General features: G+C 42.0%; 3 protein-coding genes across 4 annotated transcripts in view; 1 reads left to right on the top strand and 2 right to left on the bottom strand.

Moving 5' to 3' along the window:
- Nucleotides 1-4810, top strand: part of itpk1b (inositol-tetrakisphosphate 1-kinase b) — a 30259-nt gene extending 25449 nt beyond the window's left edge. The window contains exons 9-11 of the mRNA XM_005916707.3: nucleotides 2282-2349; nucleotides 2481-2643; nucleotides 3122-4810. Coding sequence (XP_005916769.1) covers nucleotides 2282-2349; nucleotides 2481-2643; nucleotides 3122-3390 — 500 coding nt within the window. The 3' untranslated portion in view covers nucleotides 3391-4810. The remainder of the gene's footprint in view (nucleotides 1-2281; nucleotides 2350-2480; nucleotides 2644-3121) is intronic.
- Nucleotides 4811-6768: 1958 nt separating this feature from the next.
- Nucleotides 6769-13237, bottom strand: plk4 (polo-like kinase 4 (Drosophila)). The gene is made up of 15 exons (XM_005916700.2): nucleotides 13006-13237; nucleotides 12029-12124; nucleotides 11686-11781; nucleotides 10991-11105; nucleotides 9886-10867; nucleotides 9722-9810; nucleotides 9325-9641; nucleotides 9115-9219; nucleotides 8896-8998; nucleotides 8642-8791; nucleotides 8327-8555; nucleotides 8107-8209; nucleotides 7722-7859; nucleotides 7529-7635; nucleotides 6769-7160 (listed from the first exon to the last, which is right to left on the bottom strand). The coding sequence occupies exons 1-15, from the start codon at nucleotides 13033-13035 to the stop codon at nucleotides 7049-7051; spliced, it is 2772 nt and encodes a 923-aa protein (XP_005916762.1). The 5' UTR covers nucleotides 13036-13237; the 3' UTR covers nucleotides 6769-7048.
- A 601-nt stretch (nucleotides 13238-13838) lies between these two features.
- hspa4l (heat shock protein 4 like) lies at nucleotides 13839-22483 on the bottom strand. 2 transcript variants are annotated; one of them, XM_005916701.3, is made up of 19 exons: nucleotides 22065-22483; nucleotides 21065-21122; nucleotides 20828-20968; nucleotides 20559-20681; nucleotides 20369-20468; nucleotides 20141-20274; nucleotides 19808-20052; nucleotides 19637-19713; nucleotides 19398-19549; nucleotides 19161-19267; nucleotides 18045-18178; nucleotides 17470-17666; nucleotides 17103-17177; nucleotides 16610-16753; nucleotides 16267-16392; nucleotides 16040-16147; nucleotides 15406-15525; nucleotides 14810-14971; nucleotides 13839-14711 (listed from the first exon to the last, which is right to left on the bottom strand). In XM_005916701.3, exons 1-19 carry the CDS (start codon nucleotides 22169-22171, stop codon nucleotides 14520-14522), a joined length of 2502 nt encoding a protein of 833 aa, XP_005916763.1. In that variant the 5' UTR covers nucleotides 22172-22483; the 3' UTR covers nucleotides 13839-14519. The 2 variants fall into 2 exon arrangements, with proteins under 2 accessions (XP_005916763.1, XP_042074134.1); XM_042218200.1 differs by lacking the exon at nucleotides 22065-22483 and adding an exon at nucleotides 21886-22057.
- Nucleotides 22484-22717: the final 234 nt, after the last annotated feature.

The raw sequence follows: 22717 nt of genomic DNA, 5'->3' as shown, positions 1-22717 counted from the left end.
ATCTGCACAGCTTCTCCAAATTACCCAATAAAAGAGCTCATAAAATGGCTTTATGGTCCCTGTGATTGGACCTTTTCGCCCTTTTAAGGGGTGCAGCAGAGTGCAATTGAGTTATACCCTGTTGGTACATGTTGTCAAAACTAGACAAGAGCAGCAGTGTTTTTCTCCATAAACATGTCAAAAGCTTTACCCATGACGTGTCTTTGAATAAAGGGTTATCCCCAGACACAAACGACTCCAGTATTTGCATGTGATACAGCAGAGGCCCACATGCAAATCATTTTTGCCGACAGCGTAGTCGTCCGCTTTGTGTAACCATGCAGACAGGATGGCTGGTTTCAGCCTGGAATGCTGGTACAACAGAAAAGCTCACCACAGCACAGCAATACACCTGCACAGCGCTTAGGTCATTGTCCCCCACAGCCTGAAGCTATGCATTAAGTTTTGTACCTAGAAAGTGATGGAAAGGGTGCTTTGAAAGGTTGAAGTATGGGTTAGTGTTTGGAAAGTGAGAGATGGGCTGTTCCAGTCAGCCTTCCTTCTTAAAGTGAAGCTTTGCCCATCAAGCCAGGGAATGAATGAGCCAATCCGCCGAACATTTCATTACCGCGACCTTCGCCGTGCCGAAGGGCAGATTTATTTGGACAGTGATGGAACACAGTTTCCCTCCACTCCTTTCTCTCGAACACTGATTCATGTTAATCATTACAAGTTAGAAATCAGAGAAAACGTAGGTAAAAATGTTGTGATACATTCCTGTCACATTTATCAAAGAAAATTCCTCACCCGAGCCCAATGAGTAACCTATTGATGTAAACATATGGAACACTCAACACATTGTAGGTATGACTGAGAGCCTTGTCTTGAGAGCTTAAAAAAATGGCCGACTGCAGTTCTTTAGGGTTCACCTCTCATCCAAGAGGCTTCTTCAGTTCTAAAAACAAATCATGCACAGTCCTGGGCATTTTACTCCTAGTGGAGGTTGTCCCGTTTGAAAGTGGTCCATTCACAGTGCATGTAAACGGCCTCCTTTACTGCTCTTTCAAACCATCTTTGTTCAAAACAAAGTGAATACTGGGATCCTCGACAGTATTGTTGATCCTTTAGGTGCAGGTGTACAGCTGAGTCTTGTTCTGCTGAGGTGGCTGGGCTATGCATTTATGAAGTGGCTGTTTGGTTTATCCTTTGTGGAGGTCTGAGCACGCCAGGATATGATGTTGTCTTCAGCTCACAGTCGACGACCTGGATGACTTGAAGACTTTTTAAGATGAAAAATAATTACATCAGTGTGGTTTAGTTACATTCTTTTTTGGGGGTTTTGTTTGTTTTTTAAATACCAGGTATTCAAATTTAGAAAACATGAGTTTTACTTACTAAAGGCCATGGTTGAACTGTGGCGCCACCTAGTGCAGATGATGGAAAATCTAGACAGCTGCACCGTTACACCAGGACTGCAGTCAAATAGGAACTTTCCAATGAGAAACGACTGAGTGAAGTCACCCAGAAGCATTTGCATGGCAGCCTTAATAAGATGTGTTTAAAGTATCTAAATACTAAGAAAAGGTCCTTCGGTCTGGTGTATCCTCTATTGAGAAAATTCAAAACAACATACTGTCAGAGGGTTCATGGAAATAAGCAAACAGTATAACTGGCAGGCAAGGTTGTTCATTTTTAAAATAATTAATAATTTGCTTCCACTTCATGCCCTAACTTGCTGATATTTTTTAAATTTGAATAACAGACTGGTAAACCCACAGCTGATGTCTGACATAAGGCTGCAGGAATAAAGCCGCCTTGTTCTGAAGTTGTTTTCTTGCATAAACAGTCTGTTTAGTTCAGGATCATGAGCTACATATTAAACTGATTGTTTGCATTGGTTACAGTTCCTCAGGCTAAGTAAAGCAGCCTTTATGATTATCAATAATTAATCCTACCTTTAGTCACAGATATTGAAAGCCTTAAAAAATGTAGAAGTCACTGTGGGGACAGGAAGAGAACATGTATAATTGGACATGATGAGGAACTAATCTCAACGGGTCAGCATTTTTTGTCACATTTTTAGGCTTAAATAGGTTTCTCAATAATGAAGTTATATTTTTCACCAGTTCTTATGTTTTATTTGATCTACATGAAAGTGTATGGTAGGAACACATGGAGCGAACATTTTCCATTGATGTCGGAAAAGTGATTTGGGAACTAATTCTTTGGGAGTTTCTTATGTTTCGTGTAGTCAACACTCTTTAAAATTCCGCCTCACCCTTTCCCTTTGTTTCTGCTTCAGACAGGAGAGCCATTTTCTTCAACAGCCACAATGTTTCCAAACCAGAGTCGTCCTCAGACTTGACCTCGGTACGTCCAAAATGTCACTGAATGAAATGTCATCTCGTTTCTTTTATAATGTCTTTGTTCTTTTCAGGGCCACAACCCTGACTTTTAAAGGCTGTGTAGCTAATGCACATTTTAATATTTGTTTCACCCAGAGAGAGAACGTGGAGGGAGTGTCTCAGCCACCCAGTGATGATGTCATCAGAGAATTGTCCAGGTCATTGCGAGAAGCACTGGGCGTGTCCCTGTTTGGCATCGATGTAATCATCAACAATCAAACAGGCCAGCACGCCGTCATTGACATCAATGCATTCCCAGGTAGGCACAGCCTCAATCTCACAGACACACACACATAAATTATCTTCTTTAAAGTATCTGCTCATTAAGTGGAAAATAAACCTCCGATTTTACTGGGAGTTATAATGAATCCATCCTTAGAGCAGCCTTCACCTGTGTAATCCTAAACTGTTTAAGCTACAGGTTCTGCTAACTGCATTTCTGCTTTTTATTAACCACAAGAGAGCATGAAGCTTGTGCAGAAAACCTTAAACCTGCATTCTTTCTGATGGCCAGCAGGGGGCGACTTCTGTTTTTGCAAACCTCTTTAAGTATGAGTCTTATTTTAATGTAATATGAAGTTCAGGGTCCTTCTGGACACTAAAGGGAAAATTCTTTTATGTTCCCTTTAGTGTCCAGGAGCAGCTTTATAATAACAGTTTAGGTAGAATATTGTTTATTTAGCACACAGCCAGAAGTCACTGCTTTTCTTCTTCTTAATATTGCCTTCTCTTTCCAGGTTACGAGGGCGTCCCCGAGTTTTTCAACGACCTCCTTAACCACATCAGCAGCGTGCTTCAGAGCCACAACCCTGACTTTCCTCCTGCCGGCGAACAGCCCAAAAGCCTCCCGGTGAGCACCACGGTACCCAACACTGCCCCGCCAGCCCCGGGCTGCTGCAGCATGCTGGGAAAAGAGCTGCAGAGACTGGGCTGCAACTCTGCTATGTCACCCAACTTCCAGCAGCACTGTGTCTCCACGATAGCTACCAAGGCTTCCTCCCAGTGACTGACTTTCTTTTTTTTCTTTTATTTTCTTTCTCTCCCATCCCCTTACCTCCCTATTTGATCCCTGAACAAATAACGGATGACAGTGGTGATAATAATAATAATTAATAATCATAGTAAATATGATGTTAATGATGATAATATATCTAATCGAGACACAAACCTTTTTCCTATATAGTTATTGGAAATAATGGTGATTGGATGTAAGCTTTTTTTCCCCTCTGCCTTTTTTTCTCTCCTCGTTTTGTCTAATGAGACTTTAACAGTACTGTAATGTGAGCTTTGGGAACTTTTGTCTAATAGCTGATTTTATTTTTCTCTCTCTTGCGTGAGGTCTCTGTGATGAAAGGGTCCAGAAGAGGTAACTAATTAGAATGGCCGAATCAGGACTGGAGAATGATGTGCCACTAAATGTGCAATGTATGATCCCTTGTATCTCTCTCTCACTCACTTACACACAGGCACATTTACACTGTGGCCAACTGTGCCAGTGATGTGTGTTTGTATTCTGGTCAATACCACTGAGTGCTACGTGCAAGGGCGTAGAGAGAGGAGGCGTTTGGGCATTTGAACACTACTCCACAGATCCCAGGTTGCTATGTGACTGTGGCCAATCGACTGCAGAGAGTGATGAGATTGTTTTATTGGTTTAAACAGACAGGGGAGCAGTGTTTTGTTTTTTTTCTTTCCCGAGTGCCATTAAATATAATTTGAGTGTAGGAGGAGAAAAGAAAAAGAGCATTATTTTTCAAATCTTAAGAGGATAAAATCTCCATGACCATGTGACCAAGTTTCTTTTCGTAATGATTGTTATGGTGTGTGGGTGGGGGTGTTTTTCTGTGTGTTAGATAAACAAACTACATCCTTTTTGAGTCGCAGTTTGAGTCGCTCCAGTGCAGGAAGATGAGGATCACATTCCCATGTTATCTGTCTGTGGATGTTTTCCGAGAAATTCCATGATTTTTCAGAATTCCAGTGGGGGTTGTAGTCTCCTTAAACCGACTCCCCAAGTGTCTTCACTGCTTGTATCTGTCACGCGAGCAAACTGAGGCAAACTTGACCGACGGACAGACTTGGGGCTGCTGTAGCTTGTCACTTGGGATTAATAAGAAAATCGTGTGTGTGTGTGTGTGTGTGTGTGTGTGTGTGTGTGTGAGAATACCCAACTAAAGTGAGTATTCATCTGAACAGTCTGAGATAATTGAGTTATTTTTTTCAGCTTTGTCTCTCAGCGCTTCTTCCAGTTAACTAAACCAACAGTCCAATCCACTCATGTGCTTCAAACCTTATTCTCTGACCTGTCTGCTGTTCCAGCTGCTGTATTTGTCACATTTTAAGTGAAGGGAGTAGGTGGAGGTCCAGCTGTCGTTCCCAGTGTTCACTGTGAGATTTTTTTTTTTTTTTTTTTTTTTTTTTTTTTTTTTTAAACGAGTTTGTTAAAATCTTATAATGTCCTTACATCTACTAAGAGCAACTTTATTTTATTGAGATTTTATGGGGGAAATGTTTTATATAAATGAAAGCAGTGATGTTTTTGAAAAAGTGGGGATTTACGTAGAGGGACGGTAAAATTCTGGGTCTTGCTGTTCAGGTGACTTGAAAGGGACAGATCAGCTGAGCGGTTGTTGCATCCCTCTAGCATCTAGTGGGAAATGAGTGCCAACCTGCAGCAAATACAGATTACTGCGTTTCTTCTTGTCCCAGAGAGCTCCCCTTGCTGTTTTCTTTCCTCCATCAGCATCCAAGGGAACCCACCGTCCTCTTGCTTGCCCTGTGAGCGGATATATTTGTGTCATTGCGGCCACCTCACCAGCATCTCTCTGGGACAAAAGAAGAGCAAACGGCACAGTGGAAGTTGGCCTTCGCTACATGTGTAAACAACCCTTCTGAGTATCCTGGTTTTGATTTGCCTTCAGAATGTAGTGAAGCAACAATAAATTCAAAAGTACCACACCAGGTTAAAATGAGTCTAGGTGTTTCCTCACCTAGGAAGCTGTGGTCGAGTCCCTGTTTAAATTGGAAAAGGCTGAGTATCTGTGTACGCCACTATACTGTGTCCTATCTCGTGTTCTTTACTGTGCTTCTAAATGGGAAATATAAATGGTTAATCCCACTCTTGGTCATTTCTGCAACCCAGATGGTGTCATCATGCTCCCGGCTTCCACCTGAATGTGTACTTCTTGGGTGTCTTGTACAGTACGTGTATATGCGCCTATGCTTACATCCGTACAGTATGTCGTTTTGTATCGGTTCTGTAATCGAGAAGAATCCTCAATTTTGTGACTTTTTTAATTAAATGGCCAATTCAACAGGGCAAAATAAACATGTGAAACTACTCTGGGTGTGTTTCACGGTTTTTTTCTTTTCTTAAAGTTTTACAACAATCATACTCAAGTGATTCACCTGCTTATAAGAGAGTCGGAGATTTGAGTCCGCAAGGATATCTTTTTGATATAGCCATGTGCGTATGAGTGTATGGGATGGATAAAAAGCACTTCCAGTACATAAAATGTGTGAGTATAGCTTGTAGTGCGAAGTGCTTTTAGCCATCACTAAGAGTGAAAAATGGCTCCACAAGTACAACTCCACTATTTACATCATGTAGACGACAGTTTAGTTTTATTTTTAAATAACTTACATATTTAATGGTTTGCCTTCCTTCTATATAAATGACAGTTGTTGACAAAAGAATAGTAATATGATCCTTGAAAGTTTACCCAAAATACACTATTTTATCTCAAAACAAAACATCCACTCTAATGACTTTCTATTACTCTGTATCCTAGATATTAAATTAGTGCAGTTTAGCTCTTAGCTCCCAAATCCTTTAAAATCTATAAAGATGCTTCATTGAGCTAATCGGTGATGGGTTTGTATTATATGAAATGTCTTAACCAAATAAAACCAAAGCAGTTTGTGTGGTATTTTGGTCTGGAAAAATTTGAATGATGCAAGAATAACGAGTTAGTAAGAGGTCTTGGTGAATACCATTTATGTTTAACCGCTAGCAGGACTCCACGTACATCGACTGAAATAATTAGCACCACATTTCCAAAAGGAGCTCGTCTGGATGCAAATATTTGAGCACCAAAGAAATCTGTATTTACTTTTCTTCCTGTACCATGTGAATTATCAGGGCTCTAAAACTTCAGGTCCACTGATTTTAAGTGACAGACTTTACTTTGAGTAACTAACCTCATTTTTCTCCTTTAGATATAAAGAGAGGTAACTGCCAGCTAAGTTTCAGTTATATTACCATAACTATGCTTATGAATTCTCTATTACTGAAACCATAAACTGGCTATAAATACTTTAATTTCTTTTATACACAGTTCTGTCATAATACGGAGTGCAAAGAGAAGACTGCAGCGATCCTCCACCCGGCCTCCAGATGTTTTATTGTTTCAGCGTGTATCGGTCGCACATTTCATAGTAGTAGGAAACAGTAAAAAAACAAGACACACAAACACTAAGTTTTCCAACAGGGCTAATGTAGACACTATACAAAATAGCTGCTTATTAAAATAAAAATATATCTTTTCATAATCTCAGTCTTCTGTACATGTAAAAACAACACAAATAGAAGATATTTACAAGAAGAGAAATGACGGTTTCTAATGCTACTTCCAGCTTTTTGACAGGCCTCTATACACAAGGTGTTAATGGGACTGCAGGTGACGCGCTGCCGGGCTCGCCAACAGGCCGAGAATGGTCGAGAGACAGTGAAGCTTTTCCTTAACGTGCTCGGGCAACTTCTCGTTCTCCTTATACCTGCAGAGAACACACCACTTCTTACTTTTTGTGCCATACAAATACACTGCGGCTTCTTCTGTGTGGAAAGCTGGCCAAAGATCCAGCAAATAACAAGCTCTGTATTTTTATTCTCGGGCTACTTTGTCCTCCACTCTGCGTCTGTTACAGCACTCAGTTCATCAACTGTGTGAAACAAGCCCTTCAGCTCCATTTCCATTATCTTTAAGAAAACTTTCTTCTGATTGGCTGCCACATGCAAACAAAAGATGTGAACAGCAGGTGGATGGGGCTTCTGAAATGGCCATATTAAAAACTTCTACTCTCACAAAAGTTTTTAAAACAGCTCTTAAAGTGAACACAGAAGACATTTCTAATGTATTTCATACCTGGTGATCTTCCCTTCTGGACACGTGTAGGTGATGCAGGAAACTCCTGCCTGAACCACCAGCTGAGAACCATCGTTGAACTGCACCCAAACCTCTCCGCTCGTCAGCTACAAACAAACAAACAAGGATTTGGTTTTTGTCAAAGTGTCAATTCACATTCCCAGTCTTAAAATATTAATTAGTCATCTATTACCTGGGACGCCCATCCAACATTTGGCACAAATATCGACTTGACCACCTTTCCTGTGCTCTGGATGAGGTCCTGTCGCACTGGGGAGCTTTTCTTACTCAGGCTGGCTGTGGTGAAGTCAGACCCATCGTAGGAAATCATCTAGAAATAAATCAGTAAAAATCAAATGCAGATCTCATCACGGCCTGCACACCCACACATGACTCCAGGTGCTGTTTTTATGTTTTGATTTTTTCACTATTAGTCTTCTGGTTGTACTGTGGAAAGAATCCGTCTGCCTGAAACCAGTGAACACTGCATACACGACATGTTTTTGCCTGAGACGTCTCCGCGTCTGGCGTGGAAATCCACATTATTCTTCATTTTATCCTGTAATGTCAGAACTTACCGAAGGAGTGATTTGTGGAGGTTTAGGAGGTGATGCTGTATCTGGAGGAACCGGGTGCGAGGGCGCAGACGATGAGCCTGGAGCGTCTGAGCTGACGGGTCTCCTGGGAAGTAAAAGAAAACAAACATTTGTCACGCAAGACGAGAAATATAACAAAAAAAACAAAAACAAAACAAAGGAAAGGAAAGCTGTCACGAGGTGGCCAGAATTTTCCTGTCACCTGCCAATCGTTATGGGGAAGAAAGGGACGTCCTTGGTGCTGCGCTGCTCCTCTGCAGTGATGGCGGCCTCGAGAGATAAACACATGGCGTGGCCCTCGTCCGACAGCTCCACATACCTCCGGCACTCCGGGCTCAGGCCGCTCAGCCCCGCCTCGCCCTTCACAGTGTACGACTTCCCGCTCTTCTCCACCACTCGCACAAGTTCGGACGTCTTGTGGGTCTTTGCGCCTGCACGATGCAGTTTTTACACGTTAATTTAGACTCATCAGCTCAGCCACCTCATTACTGACGTTCAGCAAACACCTCGGACTCACCATCATAAAAGCAAACTTCCAGGTCCGCGTTAGGAGAGTTCTCCATCAGCATGACCTTGGCATACTTGGTGTAAAGGGTCACTTTAGGAGTCTTGGATTTAACAAGCTGAACAAACTTGGAGGCATACTGGTACTTTTTCCAGTATTTCTCTGTGACAAAAAAAGAAAGAAAAAAAAGCTCAATTACAATTTTATTTCACTTTTTTTTTTTAAATTATCTGATATTAATGGGTGGGATGCATCCGTCAGAATACCTGGAAGATCCTCGTAGCTACAAATGAGAATATCTTCTGGAGGAGCTGGCGGGCAGTCCAGCACAGGAAAACCCTTTCCACCATTAGGCTGGTATATCGTCACCTACAGCAGATGGTCATAATAAGCCACAACTTACAAGACTGAAGATTTTTTTCAAACATGGAAAGATTTATTAAGTAACTGCATGATAAATGCTGATTGCCCTACAGAAACTGTACCATTGAGCCATCACAGGAAATCCGGAGGACTTCTTTGACTCTTTCTTGACCACTCTGACATTTTAACAGCTCCATACAAACTTCACCCGTGTCCAAAATGCTCACCTGGATAGAAGACAAGAAAAAAGAGATGAGATATCTAAAAATATATCCACTGTTCACACATAGAAATTTTAAAAAAAGGAAAAAAAAAAAAGATTAAAATCTTACAACAGCATTTTTGGTCTTCTGTCTGATCGGCTTCAGTCGGGAGGCGCACAGAGGCGGGATTACGTCTCTCAGCGTTTTCTTCGGCTTATCTGTACTGGGTTTGGTTGAAGAGAGCTTTAACTCTCTGTCAGGAGGAGGTTGGAACTCTAATCCAGGGATGTTCTCCCTGTATGAGTCGGAGTTGGAAAGAAGCTGGTGGTGCAGGTTGGGGTGAAGGTTCGCGCCTCGGCTCATGGGCTTATCTGACCAGGAGTTGTGAACACCTAAAGGTCCTCTACTGCTGTGGGCGCTGCCATCTGCGGACCGCTGTCCAGAGGCTGAGAAAGAAAGCAAAACTTTTGGAAAACTTTGTAGTCATGATTAAAACAACCAAAAGAGCACAAAAGTGTTATTTTACCTTCAGTGTTGAGCCAATTAGAAACTCCCTCTAAGTCCTGAAATTGCAAATTTGGTGGAAGTGCGGTCTCTGTGGAAAAATACCCAGAACTGAAATAGAGAGTGTCATCTGTTAGTCTCAATAACCTGAGAGAAAAAAAGATTATCAACAGACTGACTGCTTACTTTGCTGGCTGCTTGACAGGTGGAGATGGGAGTCTTCCGTGCTCTGAAAACGGGTGTGGAGTGGAGGACACGGGGAAGACTGGGCGTCCTATACCAGCCAGAGTCTCCTCTGAGTGGCATCGCCCCAGCTCAGCATGAGTTGAACCTGTTGAAGTGGACATGGGACGGTCTGAAGAGTGAGCTCTCCTCAGGTAGCGAGAATGAGGCTCTCCGCTTTCTACACCGTGAGCCGCCCTGCTCCTGCCCTCTCTGTTGAACCTTTCCAGCGGATGCTGCTGCTGCTGCTGCCACTGGTCTCCATCCTCAAAACAGGCACTGTTGGGCTGGCGTGGAAGGCTTGGGATGGGTGCCATGCGATTAGGCAGAGCAGAGCCTATCATGTGCTTGGTTCGCTTCTGGAGGCGACTGCCGCTGCTGGCAGAGGTGGAGGAGGTGTAGGCTGTGGAGATGGTGGCAATGCCACTGTCAATGGACCCGTCATCCCCAAGCCCCAGCTCTTTGGTCCTGACCAGCAGGCTCTGGGTCATGAATGGGTGGTCCAGTACTGCAGAGAGGCTGGGCCGCTGGGCGGGGTCTTTCTGCAGCAGCTGATAAATTAGGTCCTGAGCCTCCAGAGAAACATGGGTAGGCATCTCATAGTCCCCGAGAACCACTTTGGACAAAGTGTGCTTGACTGTGTCTGTGTCAAATGGAGGGCGACCCATCAGGAAAGCATAGAACATGCATCCCAGTGACCAAACATCTGATTCCAGCCCGTGGGCGCTGCGAGTGGCCACCTCTGGGGAGATGTAGTTTGGTGTGCCACACATGGTGAAGTGCTTTTCATTTGGGAGTTTGAGCTGAGTGGCCAGGCCAAAGTCTGCTATCTTAATGTTCATGTTGCTGGTCAGCAGAAGATTGGACAAAGTCAGGTCTCTGTGCAAGATCCCATGAGTATGTAAATAGAGCATCCCTTTCACTGTTTGGTCCATGAAATGTCTCGCTGTGGGGCGAAAATAAAGTTGTTGTTGGGGTTTGTTTTTGGTTTTTTTACAGTAGTAGCAACTCACAAAGCTGACAACACAACTCATATTTAGGCTTCTAAACAAAAACACATGTGCCTGACCTTCATCTTCAGAGAAAGGCATCTTTCGCTCTTTGAGGTACCGACTCATCTCTCCATTGTGGCACATCTCCAACACTAAATACACATAGTTGCTGTCCTCAAAGTAGTTGTAAAGCTTTCACAAAAACAAAAGACATAACAATATGATTCATTTACCATCGTCTCAAAATATGGAAACATTGAGAAAGAACAAAATATAGAATATATCTGACTGGATTTTAAAATGATTGTACTACTGTGGTCCTGAAAGCTGTGTCAGTGGGACCACCACTGCCTGCTTTCCTGGTTAATCTTTAAAGCTGAAGATTAGCCAGACTACTGATTAAGTGAAGTGGAAACAAATCGGTGGAGCGCCTACACAAAGTACTATCAAGGACGCCCTGTATAACCATGACAACAATACAGAAAGCTGATATATGCATCATCAAACACAACAGTCCCACAAAGACACAGGAATCCCTACAGCTACAGCACTGGTGTTAACTTTAACTGTAAATCTCACACTAAGCAAGCATTCACACGTTTCAAATTATTAAAGTGCATCATTAAACTGTGTGTGATGCATAAAAAAAAAACAGAAAATGTATATTGTATAGATACACTACAGGAGAAGGCAAATTTAAATAAACAGCAGGGTTGGTGTTGTGTATCAAGCACCTTATGGCAAAAAATCATCTGTGGCTTGTCAGCGTTACCTCCAGTATGGAAGGATGCTTCAGTCGGCAGTGGATCTCCACCTCGTTCCTCACACGTTGGACCATGCCGGCTTTGTGCATTGCTTTTTTGTCAATCTGCAGATGGGAACAACAGAGATAATTATACACCTGCCACTCATTGGCTCAGCGTGGCATGTTGTACAGTTTGGTTTGATCCTAATAATCAGTTTCCCACCCACAATGGCAACGAAACACTGGAAGCTCATCTGTGGGGCGGGTCAAGAGACCACAAGAACCCCACGGGAGGCAACATATGTCATAACCCAGTAGTTCCAAGTTTACAATTTTACAGCATCACTGATAAAGATGTAGATTATCTCACCGTTTTGATGGCAACCTCCAGACCAGTCTTCACCGATTTGGCCCGGTAAACACACGCAAAGGAGCCCTTCCCGAGCAGAGTGAGGACCTTGAAGTCCTGCGTGCACAAAAAGAGAAGTTGTACAAACAACGCATCTGCAGGAAAATGTGAGCATGATTTCATTTTTAAATTTAAATCCCACGGGAAGCGAGAGCTTTAAAAGCAAACACCTCGATCCTCGACTCCTGATCATAACAAAAACCTCCTTTCTCATCTCTGCTAGCATGGGAGTCAGCAGTCAGGTTGTTAAAGCCATGGCGAAGAACTTGGTCAAACATCCTTCCCGTAACCTACGACCTGCTGGATTGTTCTCTACAACCACCAACGACTCCACACGGGAGAAATCCACCCACAACAAACGTTAACTGCCAAACAAGCCACTAACACCTGACGCCGTCATATGGCCAACCAAAACCTTTAATTATCCCGGGTCTCTTCCCGCTAATGAGGACCCACTTGTAGCCGTTTCCAAGCAGCATGACGGGTCCCCAAACTGACGCGACACAACAATGTCTGTCCTGGGGGAGCATGGGTAAGGTTACACACCCGCAGAGACGATGTTGACATTTTCTACTACATTAACTACTACTACCACCACTACTAGTACTACTAAATAACAATAACAATAATAATAAGTAGAAGAAGAATACATTTAGGCAATCGTAAAGAGCGATATCTTTACGACACGTGAAACAAGCTAAAAACGAAAAACTGAACTATCGCCTCAGTAATTGATGTTAAGTAGTATAATATCTAGCTATGACTAAATAAAAGTTTAACATATCCCCATTATATTAAGCAAACTGGGTGGTTTTTTTCCTTCTCAGTGCGATATTGTTTAGCTAACTTGTAACTCCAGCCTTTGACTTGACACGAGAACAAGCCATCAGTCCGAGTGGACGCTAGCTTGTGGGCGTTAGCCCAACAAAAGCACTCACCTCAATTTTATCTCCGATCGAAACACTCATCGTGGCGGCTTTTCGCCTCGCAGACGCGTGCAGGTTTGTAATAATGTTCCCCGATAGGCAGAGTGCATGGATAGCCGCTACAGGAGTCCTCACACGACGAATAAATGTTGTTCTCGCGTTCCCCTCCAAAACTTTGCCATATCTTCCATTTTGAAAATATCCGCCCGTTACTCCGTGGCTACGTCACACCCCGCGTCACTTGACAACATTAAGCTTTGCCACGCCTCCTCCAAGCGCCCCGTGGCTGCGATGGAGTTACATGAAGCTTCAATGATCTACATTTAATTTAATATCAGGGGTCGTCCAGACACAGGAACTGCATATATGGAATCAGCTACTACTTTTAAAATTATAAATTTAAATGATACGTGTATTATTAAAGGAAATGTTATCTAATCGTGAATTAATCCAGTAACTTTCTTTTAATTTTTTAAATCAGCTTTAATCACAGGACTCGACCTCTCATTTGTCTTGGTTTGCTGACAAAGAAAGTTTGTTTTAAAACAAAAATGGAGAACCATAATGTGCAGTAAAGGCAAAACATTCCTCACAGTAAGAGGATCCTGGGTTTAAAGTAACCTGAGGTACTTTCTCCCTGGACTCGTGTTCACTCTGCGGGATCTGGTTTCTTGGGCCATCTATAAACATTACAGGTTACTGCATGTTTAAGAGTAAATGACTGTTACAAATGACTTTCAATATATATATTGAAACTTTCCATATCACATCTGAAAACATAAGTACAGCACAGATGGCCACTTTCTTCTGAAAATCAATCATTTCACACGTACAAATTAGTCTTGCAGACAAATGCGTTTATTTTTTCCCCACCTTCAATTAAATATGGAAAAATGCAAGAAAAAAAAAAAAAAAGGAAATAGGCAACCAATCACTAAAGGAAACTTGGTATATGAGCATTTCCATTGTAACACTAGAATGTGTTCTCTATGTACACATGTCTATGCTGGCTGCTTTTGTTTACTAAAATAATATTTACAGTTTGTAGACACGGACATATCTCTTCGAACTCGTTGAATACAAATATAATTTGTATTATTGTATACTAACTAAAAGGTTTGCATTAGCAGTGGCATGGACAGCACTGTCTATTTCTCTTATGGGTGATATTGGACACTTAAGAGACACGTGGAATGCAAAACACAAAGCGTACCTTCCTGTGAGATACGAAGGAATCGGTTTTACGACAGACTCATATTTTCATCTATTGTGGCATTCTTTAATTTTTTTAGTATGGCAAACCTTTGAGAGACTAAAGCACACCAGTGTCACACGTAAGGATGAAAACAAAAAACCTCAAATGGTAAAATCCAATGGGAGAGGACACAAAAAAAAAACCAGATCCACATAAGTGGTTGATGAGGACTGAGAAATGTTCCCAGGTGTTGATTTTTCTGCGCCTGTCTAGATGCCGTGTGACGGTAAACGCGTTGATGGTTGCGGAGTCTGCGCGTCGGACACAGATCTCAGTCCACCTCCATCTCTTTTGTGCCCGGCTTCGTCTGCTGGCTCCCCTTTGCTTCCCTCTTTCCTTCCGCTCCTCCCTGCTTAGCCGTCGGGCCGTTGTGAGCTCCGCTGGTTTGGTCGTTCACCTCGGGGGCCTCCTCCACTGTGGGCTTTGGCCTGTTGATCACTGGATTACATATATCCTCCAGCTCCTGGAGAAGAAGCAAGCAGGTTTTCCAAAGGAGAATCAGAAGATGTCATTCTCACTAAAGGAAGAAGATTATTAGATCTTAAAAAGCGGATCACACACCTGGATTTTAGCGATCATGTCTGCTACTTTGACAACTGGGTCTTGAGTTAAAGCAAGTTTGCTCTGCGCATTCATCTTGCTGTTCATCCAGCCCATGCTTTCAGTCACACACTTCTCCACAGTGCTCATTTCCTCTGCACTCAAATGAAGGAATCGCTCGTCCTGGGAAAGAGTTTTTGACGAAGAAAACCTTTAGCAGGTCTAAAATGTATCTCTTTTAAAACAAAGTCATCCTATTATATTTTTCCCATAACAAAATACACTTTAAACTATATAAGCTAAAATACGAAAATAATTTAAACACTTAGAATACAAGATCAAGGATATAAACATAGTAAGACACCATCAACATATTCTCTCAGTAAAATATAAAAATAAATGGTTATTTTGTCACATACCTCAAGTATCAGTTACAGACTGTATTTCTTATAAGTGTCAAGTCATCTATGTGTACATGTCTTATCACGCTTCCTGTTCGCATAACACAGTATTTGTAAAGCACTGCACAAAACATGCAGTTCCAAACACAAATCCTACTTCTGTCTTTTTCCTGTAAAGGAGTAATGGAAGAACATCACAGTCAGAAGAGGGCTTACCTTCTGTTTGTAGGAATCTACACACTTCATGTAGAGTTGCAGTTTCTTTCCCAGTTCCTCAAATGCTCTCGGCCTGTCCTCATGCTCCCTGTGCCGGTCCTGAATGGGCTGGCCCAACCTCTGGAGAATAATAAAATTTGCGTTAACATTGAAAGCTACTACCACTTTAAAATATTCTTACATCTTTACTCTTCATTCAACGTAACTTTTAGAAAGTTCCAAATCACAGCATAAATTACAATCTATAAGATTATATAATGAATGAATGAAACATGAACATAAAGCAACAATTCTGGGTAAAGTGCCACTGAGATTTATAAAATCAAAGGTTTATTTAAGCAAGTAATCATTAAGGAAAATATGCGTGCTAAGTAGTAGCTGTGGCTCAGGAGATATAGCAGGTCATCTACTAATCATAAGGCTGGTGGTTGTATGAATGGGTGAATGAGACATGTTGTATGAGCGAGTGCTCAAGCAGAGTAGCAAAGCGCTATATTAGAACCGGTTTATTTACTTATGTAACAAAATGGAAAATTTACATCGAATCAAATTACTAAAAGTTAGCATTTGGGGCATAAATATTTTTTGTATGCAGTAGTCTGCAAAATCTTTCTTGTAATAAATGTAAACATACCATAAGTGCATCTAGCTTCTCCTCATAGACTTGTTTGGGTTGGTCTTCTCCATCCTCATAGAGCCACTTCTCTGTGTCCTCCAGCATCAGCGTGAGCCGGTTGCTGTCCTGTTATTAACAAACATGAAATGTTTATACAGATCAGTTCTTCATACATCGTCTCAGATATAATAGTCGTTTACTGCAACATGGGGGCCGCTATAATAGATGCAAAAAGTACTACTTACCCCCTCAGTGATGTACTTTTCATAAATCCCACAAAGTTTGTCCCGCAGATCATACACATACTCCTCCACAGCATTCTTTGCGTCGTTCAGCTCTTTTACAAGTTTGTCCTGGATAATCATCTGACGCTATGATGAAAAAAATTTAAATGAATGAATAAAAAAAAAAATTTACGGATGATTCAACCAAGGTGATATTACAGTATGACATTTCTGAATAAAACCTGTGCTTGTCCTGATTTTCTGTCATAAATATATTACAACAGTAGATGTTCATACATAGATATAAAATTCCTTGTATCAGAGCATGACTCGGCTTTTTCCAAAGGCCACCTGCAACACTCACCTCATACTCCACAAAGTTAGAAAGGACGTCACTGTCAAGCTGTCGAATGTTGTTGATCACAATGGGAAGATCGATACTCTTCACCTTGACTTTGGGCTTGCTTCCTCCTGCTGCTGGGTCCTGCTTCTCACCAGCTGCTCCCTCCTAAATTTGGAAACCAGAGAACACAATGAGACCTTTTTGGATTTCCAAACATGGGGCACCTTGCCAAAATAATCATCTATTTTTTTTTTAGACTAATTAATACTGCATGAGTCCATCTAATTGTAGCACAGATGCATCAATGAGCAGCGCTGACATGAATTCAGCAGCTCGCATACAGAATCTGTGACAATACATGAATTACTTAATACTTAATTTAATTGAAAGCATGTCTCAACAATATCAGTATCAGGGTTCTGCTTGTCTTATTATCAATACAGTCTGTTATGAGCAAGAACAAACAAGAAAAACATGCAGTTTTAAAGCATCCTTAAATCGCAGCCTGACTAACCTTACTGCTGGAACTGGCATCCTCATTCTGCGGCTCCCCTTGGGTTTGGCCTTCCTGATCCACCTGCATTTTGATCTGAGACACATACATAATTATTTTAACGAAGATTTAAGTCAGGTGTCACAGCATTAGATATTTTTCATTGCATATAAAAGATCAATTAATGATAGTATCTTTCAAAAAACTACAAAAAAGCTGATTTTTAAGTGGCAGAAATCCACTGATAAACAATAAGGAACATACATTTTATGTGAATAGTACCCATTCTATCCAATAGCTGTTGTGCTTTAACTCTGAACGGCTCAAAGAAACCGACCAGCTGACATCTGTGGCATCACAAGAGTGACTGTGGCAACAATAATCCTACCTGCTCCTCTGCTCTGCTCTCATTCTGCACCACTGGCTCTGTATCAGTTTGCATGTCCTCGCCCTCTCCTTTCTGCTTCTCAATCAGAGAAGCGCCGGACACGCTGAAGATGCCGTGGATGTTGACGCGCACTTTCACTTTCACTTTAGAGCTGTCACCATCTGGCTGGGGAACCACATTCTGTACTGAAAAAAAGCCTGGAAGCAGATGGAAAGAAAAGGAGCGGCTTCTTTAATAGGACATCAACATGTTCTTGTGACAGGAAACTGGCAGTTGCATAGAAAAAAAAATGATATCCCACTTGAGAAAACACACCCACCCACCACATGGTGATACACATACAGTACAGATAATTATGATGTTCGGCTGAGTCACATGAGAACCTGCTTCCCTTACTCCTAATTGCCATCCAATTTGTTGGGCCAGCTACTTAGCGCACCTACATTAGCCGCCTCTTTCTGCATACTTGTGCAGCTGGTTAAAGGAACCTGATACATGCATACATGCAATGTCTATGTAAAACCAAGTAAGGACTGATCACTTTGATGCTAATAGAGCAGAATTAGCACCATTACCTATCCTGTGGTCGGAGTAGGGCAGTTCTTGAGGGTTGCTGTAAAAGGCTTCCAGGTCGAAGGGTTCCCTCTTGTGGAAGGTAATCACTTTGGAAAAAGGAGCAGCATGATTCTTACTGAACACCTCGCACTCTCTGTAGCACAAATTAGCCAAAAAAAAAGCAAAGTCAGGCAATGGAAAGTAATCACAGTCAGCAGATACTGTGTCCTAGAGCTGACTCGTCTATTTGGAGGAGCAAAAAGCAGTAAGTATACATACAGTGGCCTCCATAATGTTTGAGACAAAGACAGTTTTTGTGTTTTGTACATCAGTCAATATGTGATTGAAGTGCAGACTTTTAGTTTTTAGTAATGAAAAAGGTCACTAGATTAATGCCCATATAATCAACTCTTATCTAGACCTCTTAGGTATTTATTATATTTTCGATTTACAGTACTGTGCAAAAGTCTTGAGCCACCCCTCATGTTTTTAAAAGTGGTCTTAAGCAATAGTTCTTCAGGCTTTCTGAAGGTCTTTCCTTTCAAAGTTCTTCTTTGGACACTGGCTGCTTCTTCCCTCATTTTCAGTTCAGTCACTGACAATTTTCAGAATGTTTTTATTTACTGAACCAGTTACACTGACCTATGAATCACTCTAGCATGAAAACACCACCTAACTCAGGTGACGAATCGATGCTGTATCTACAGATAACAGACAACTTAGCAAAGGACCAGTTTTAAATGGTATTTTTGGGCACTTTGTTACCATCAGAATGGTGTGCAGGGTGTCCTTAAAAAAAAAAAAAAAAGTGACAAGTGGAGCGCAGGAGAAAAAGGTGACAGGCCTAAAAACCATCTACAGAAGAAGAAAAGTCATGTCCTTTCCAAGTCCCCTCATCTTTACTGAAATGAACTAAACTGCTGAACCTATTTCCATTTTTTCTTACAAAATATAAAGAATTGAAAGTTAAAGATTGAATTGAAAGCGGTTTAAGATTTTTGCACAGTACTGTAGGTTAGGACTACCCTATAAACAGGGTAGAAATACATATATTTATGTATACATAAACCAGTTTTTGTCCTCCAGACACATAATCACAAAAAACACTGTCTCTTGTAGAGTGGTGCTATCTTTACCCCATTCCATCCTCTGTGGGTGATTTCCAGCGCATAGTAATCGGGAAAGGAACCACATCAGTGATAGAGAATTCCCGAACCTTAAATGCTGGTGACAAAATTGCGCACTACACAGACACATACGCACAAGCAAAACCACAAAGACGAACACATATTTACTCCATTTTATCACTACTATTTTTTTTCATATTACATTGGAAAGAAATACTGGGTGTTAATATCTGAGGATCTTCCAACCTGCAGTGCACAGCCTCTTGCTACAGCTTCGTCTGCATTGAGTGTGGTGCTGATGTCTTTGCAGAAGAACTTGGCGATCCTCTCTTTGATAGCCGGGATCCTTGTGGCTCCTCCAACTATCTCCACTGCACAGATATCATCCCGACTCAACTCTGCCAGACAAAACATACACATTCCTGAGCAGATTCTTCCTTTGTTTAACATTAATATCAATTAATTAATAACTCTAAGGGGCGTACTTGATTGTTCAAGGGCCGATTTCAATGGAATCTCAACTCTCATGAGATACTGAGCACACATCTCTTCAAAGTGTAACCTGGAGGATTTAAACATTGGAAAAAAACAATTTAGATATCCACATTAAGTGTGCTTATTGAGATGAAAAACAAAAACAACAAATAGGTTTTTACCTGTTCATCCTGCTGGAAACATCAATGTCATTCATGAAGCACTCTATGTTTAGAGGCAGGTCGGAGGAGTTGGCACTCATGAGCTTCTTCAGTTTCTCGCACTCCTGGTATAGCCGCAGCACAGCCCTCGGGTTGTCCCTCACGTTGAGCTTGTACTTGCTCTTAAACTCCTCGCAGAAGTAATCTACCAATGCCTCATCAAAATTACGCCCTCCAAGGTATGGATCAAATGCTGTGGCAAGAACCTGATGCACCAGATTGATACGGAGTTTAGAATTTAAGAACAAAAGAGCAGATGCAGCTGGAGGACGAGAAGGAAGGCAAAAGGCTAACCTTGAGTTTGCCTTTGTGGAAGGCAGTGATAGACACCTGGAATGACGAATGCCCCATGTCCACAAATACCACGTTTCTCGGCCTCTCTTCTGGTGTAGGAAGGTCTTGCTTGTAGATCCCATAAGCCAAAGCCACTGTTCATAGACAAGACATTTATTTTCAACCCTTACGTTCCATGTTTGACTATGGCTACTTCATAAAGTTACTAATGTATCCAAGAACACCGACCTGCAGTGGTGTCATTAATTAGCCGCAAGCAATTCAGCCCTGCAATCTGAGTTGCATCGAACACCGACCGCCTTTCAGCATCTGTGAAAAAACTTGGGACCTGTAAAGCAGAGCACAAATCTTAATGTTCTCCTCAAAACCGCGTTCTGAATTACACCGACAAGTCTTGTGCACCGTTTTCATCACTCACAGAGATGACACAATCCACCACCGGCTTCTTCAGGGCGCTCTCTGACGTCTCCTTCAGCTTGGTGAGCAGCATCCCCGTGATCTGCTCAACTGTGAACACTTTATCCTCGTCCAAGTAACGCACCTAGGAACACTCAAGCATTTAGGGAGACCCGAAGCAAATTAAAAACCAAAAGGGTGAAGGTGATCGGTTGCTTGGAAGTTGATGGAAAAAGCAAAGATGGGGGGGAAAAAAATGGGAAGTGGTGAAAAAGATGTAAAGTACTTTACCTTAATTCCAGTGGTTCCATTGGCCAGCTTATGCAAGCTGTAAGGCAGTTTAGGTCTTTCTGCTTGGATAAATGGGTCATCGAATGCTCTGCCGTGGAACTTTTTGAAGCCATGGACTGTATTTTTGAAGTTTGTTATAATCTGAAAGAAAGGAAATACTTAGCAAAGATTAAAAAAAGACAACTGTTTGAAGATGTAATGTGTCTGCCAAAAATAAAATTTCATGGATGATCTTACTTGACTTTTGGCTGCATTTCCAATCATGCGATTTTTGGAGGCCAAAGACACACAGGCCCTTAATGGGAAACAAACAGAAGTAATCCTGTTAACAGATGTGGCGTACGAAGAAGAACTGCAATTTCGATGGCTGCCAACTGAAATGTTGAGCATTGCCATGAGGGATAGTTCACAGGGGAGAGTGTCTGAACAAGAACTACAAACTAGGGCAGTGAGACATAGCAGATCACCTTGAAAATTAAGCTTTTTCTATCCAAAATAAAGAGAGAAAAAACAGGAAAATCGTTGTGTTTAATGACAAAGACCAACGCTTCTCCTCACACAAGGATTCATTTCACATTGGCTAGCAGTGACAAGTCACTCCCTAGCTTCACCTTGCCACAGAAAAATATCCTCATGCACTTAAAGGTGCAATGCTCCTCTCAGTCGCCTTTCCACGGATGCTGCAGCAAATTCAGTTTACAGAAACGGAGACCCACTTGGAGATGATTTGTTTCAGTCCGCCAAGTTGATTCCTTACATTCACCCTGGGATTTAATCCTCTGTCACTTCTGATCAAGCACTTGCATGCGTTAAAGATGCAGTTTGTAGACGGGCCTTAACTGACGCATTATCGTTATACCATGTCAAAACCTATTCGTTATCCTTTGATGTCTGTACAGTATGCAAACACTTTAAAAACGCATATTAAACAAAATAACATGTACAAGTAGGTTAACTGAGTCAGCTTGTCGTGCACTGCGCAGCTCGGTGGTGATAGCCAGGAGACATCTCAACTACCTACAAAAATAAACTGTTATTTAAAAAAGACCTATAATAACCTGCTGTGACGGGAAATGAACTAAGGCCGCATCACTACCGCCGCCACCATCCCTGGTGCCTTGTTGTGCATCACACCGCTCAGTCAGTGCGCCTCCAGTTGCAAACATTGCGTAACAAACTCACAGGCAGACCACACTTACACGGCGATGATGTCTGTCAATATTTCGGCTATACTTACGGCGTGCATCTGTCACTGTATTCATTGGCAATGGTTTCAATGCCACCGCTCCTGGCCACAGCGATGTAACAATTTTGGAAACCCACATCAATGCCTACCACTGACATATTGAGCGCTCTTAAATTCACCCAAGTTATCCTCCGCAAATGACCGCACTCACACCTAGGAGGAAGGGGGAAAAATAACACACAATGGCGGTCTGTTCCTAATTTTAAATTTATTTAAGCGTGTCGTCCGCTCTGAAAATATACGACACGGCTAGCCGAGCGTGCACTAACTGAATTACTAGCTGTTATGTAAGTAAAGCTGTTTATAGCAAACTCATTCAGTGTAATCCCAGAGAGCAATGATGTCCAGAGCGGATTCTCCCACTCCCAGGCAGCCCTAACATCACCCAGCGGCTCCGACTGACTGTATCTCCTCGGACCCGCCCACGTACGCCTGTGATTGGCTGCGTCACACCCAATGTCCTTACGTGATTGGTGCGACAACCAATCGATAACAGAAAAATCTAGAACCACCTGGAAAAGGGGACCATTGAGTACGTCATCGGTAATCGGCACGGGCCTGACGTAAATTTTACCCTAAATTTAACCTGCAGGTACAGTTTCCACCTTTACATCTCACGTGCCTCAAAATCGCATACAACTATA

Source organism: Haplochromis burtoni, unplaced genomic scaffold (assembly GCF_018398535.1).
Source record: "Haplochromis burtoni strain Fernald_Lab_line unplaced genomic scaffold, NCSU_Asbu1 Contig_16, whole genome shotgun sequence".
In the NCBI taxonomy this organism is placed as follows: domain Eukaryota; kingdom Metazoa; phylum Chordata; class Actinopteri; order Cichliformes; family Cichlidae; genus Haplochromis; species Haplochromis burtoni.
This window is presented reverse-complemented; position numbering and strand designations above follow the sequence as displayed.

Excerpts from the sequence above, each read along its gene's own strand:
- plk4 (XM_005916700.2), bottom strand. The coding sequence starts at position 13,035 with ATGAGTGTTTCGATCGGAGATAAAATTGAG. Across the intron at positions 8,792-8,895 it reads TAGCTACGAGGATCTTCCAG|AGAAATACTGGAAAAAGTAC; the intron begins GTATTCTGACGG and ends TTTTTGTCACAG. Across the intron at positions 8,556-8,641 it reads GGAAGTTTGCTTTTATGATG|GCGCAAAGACCCACAAGACG; the intron begins GTGAGTCCGAGG and ends TGCATCGTGCAG.
- hspa4l (XM_005916701.3), bottom strand. The coding sequence starts at position 22,171 with ATGTCAGTGGTAGGCATTGATGTGGGTTTCCAAAATTGTTACATCGCT. Across the intron at positions 20,275-20,368 it reads AATTAATGACACCACTGCAG|TGGCTTTGGCTTATGGGATC; the intron begins GTCGGTGTTCTT and ends GTCTATGAACAG. Across the intron at positions 19,268-19,397 it reads CAAGAGGCTGTGCACTGCAG|TGCGCAATTTTGTCACCAGC; the intron begins GTTGGAAGATCC and ends GTGTCTGTGTAG.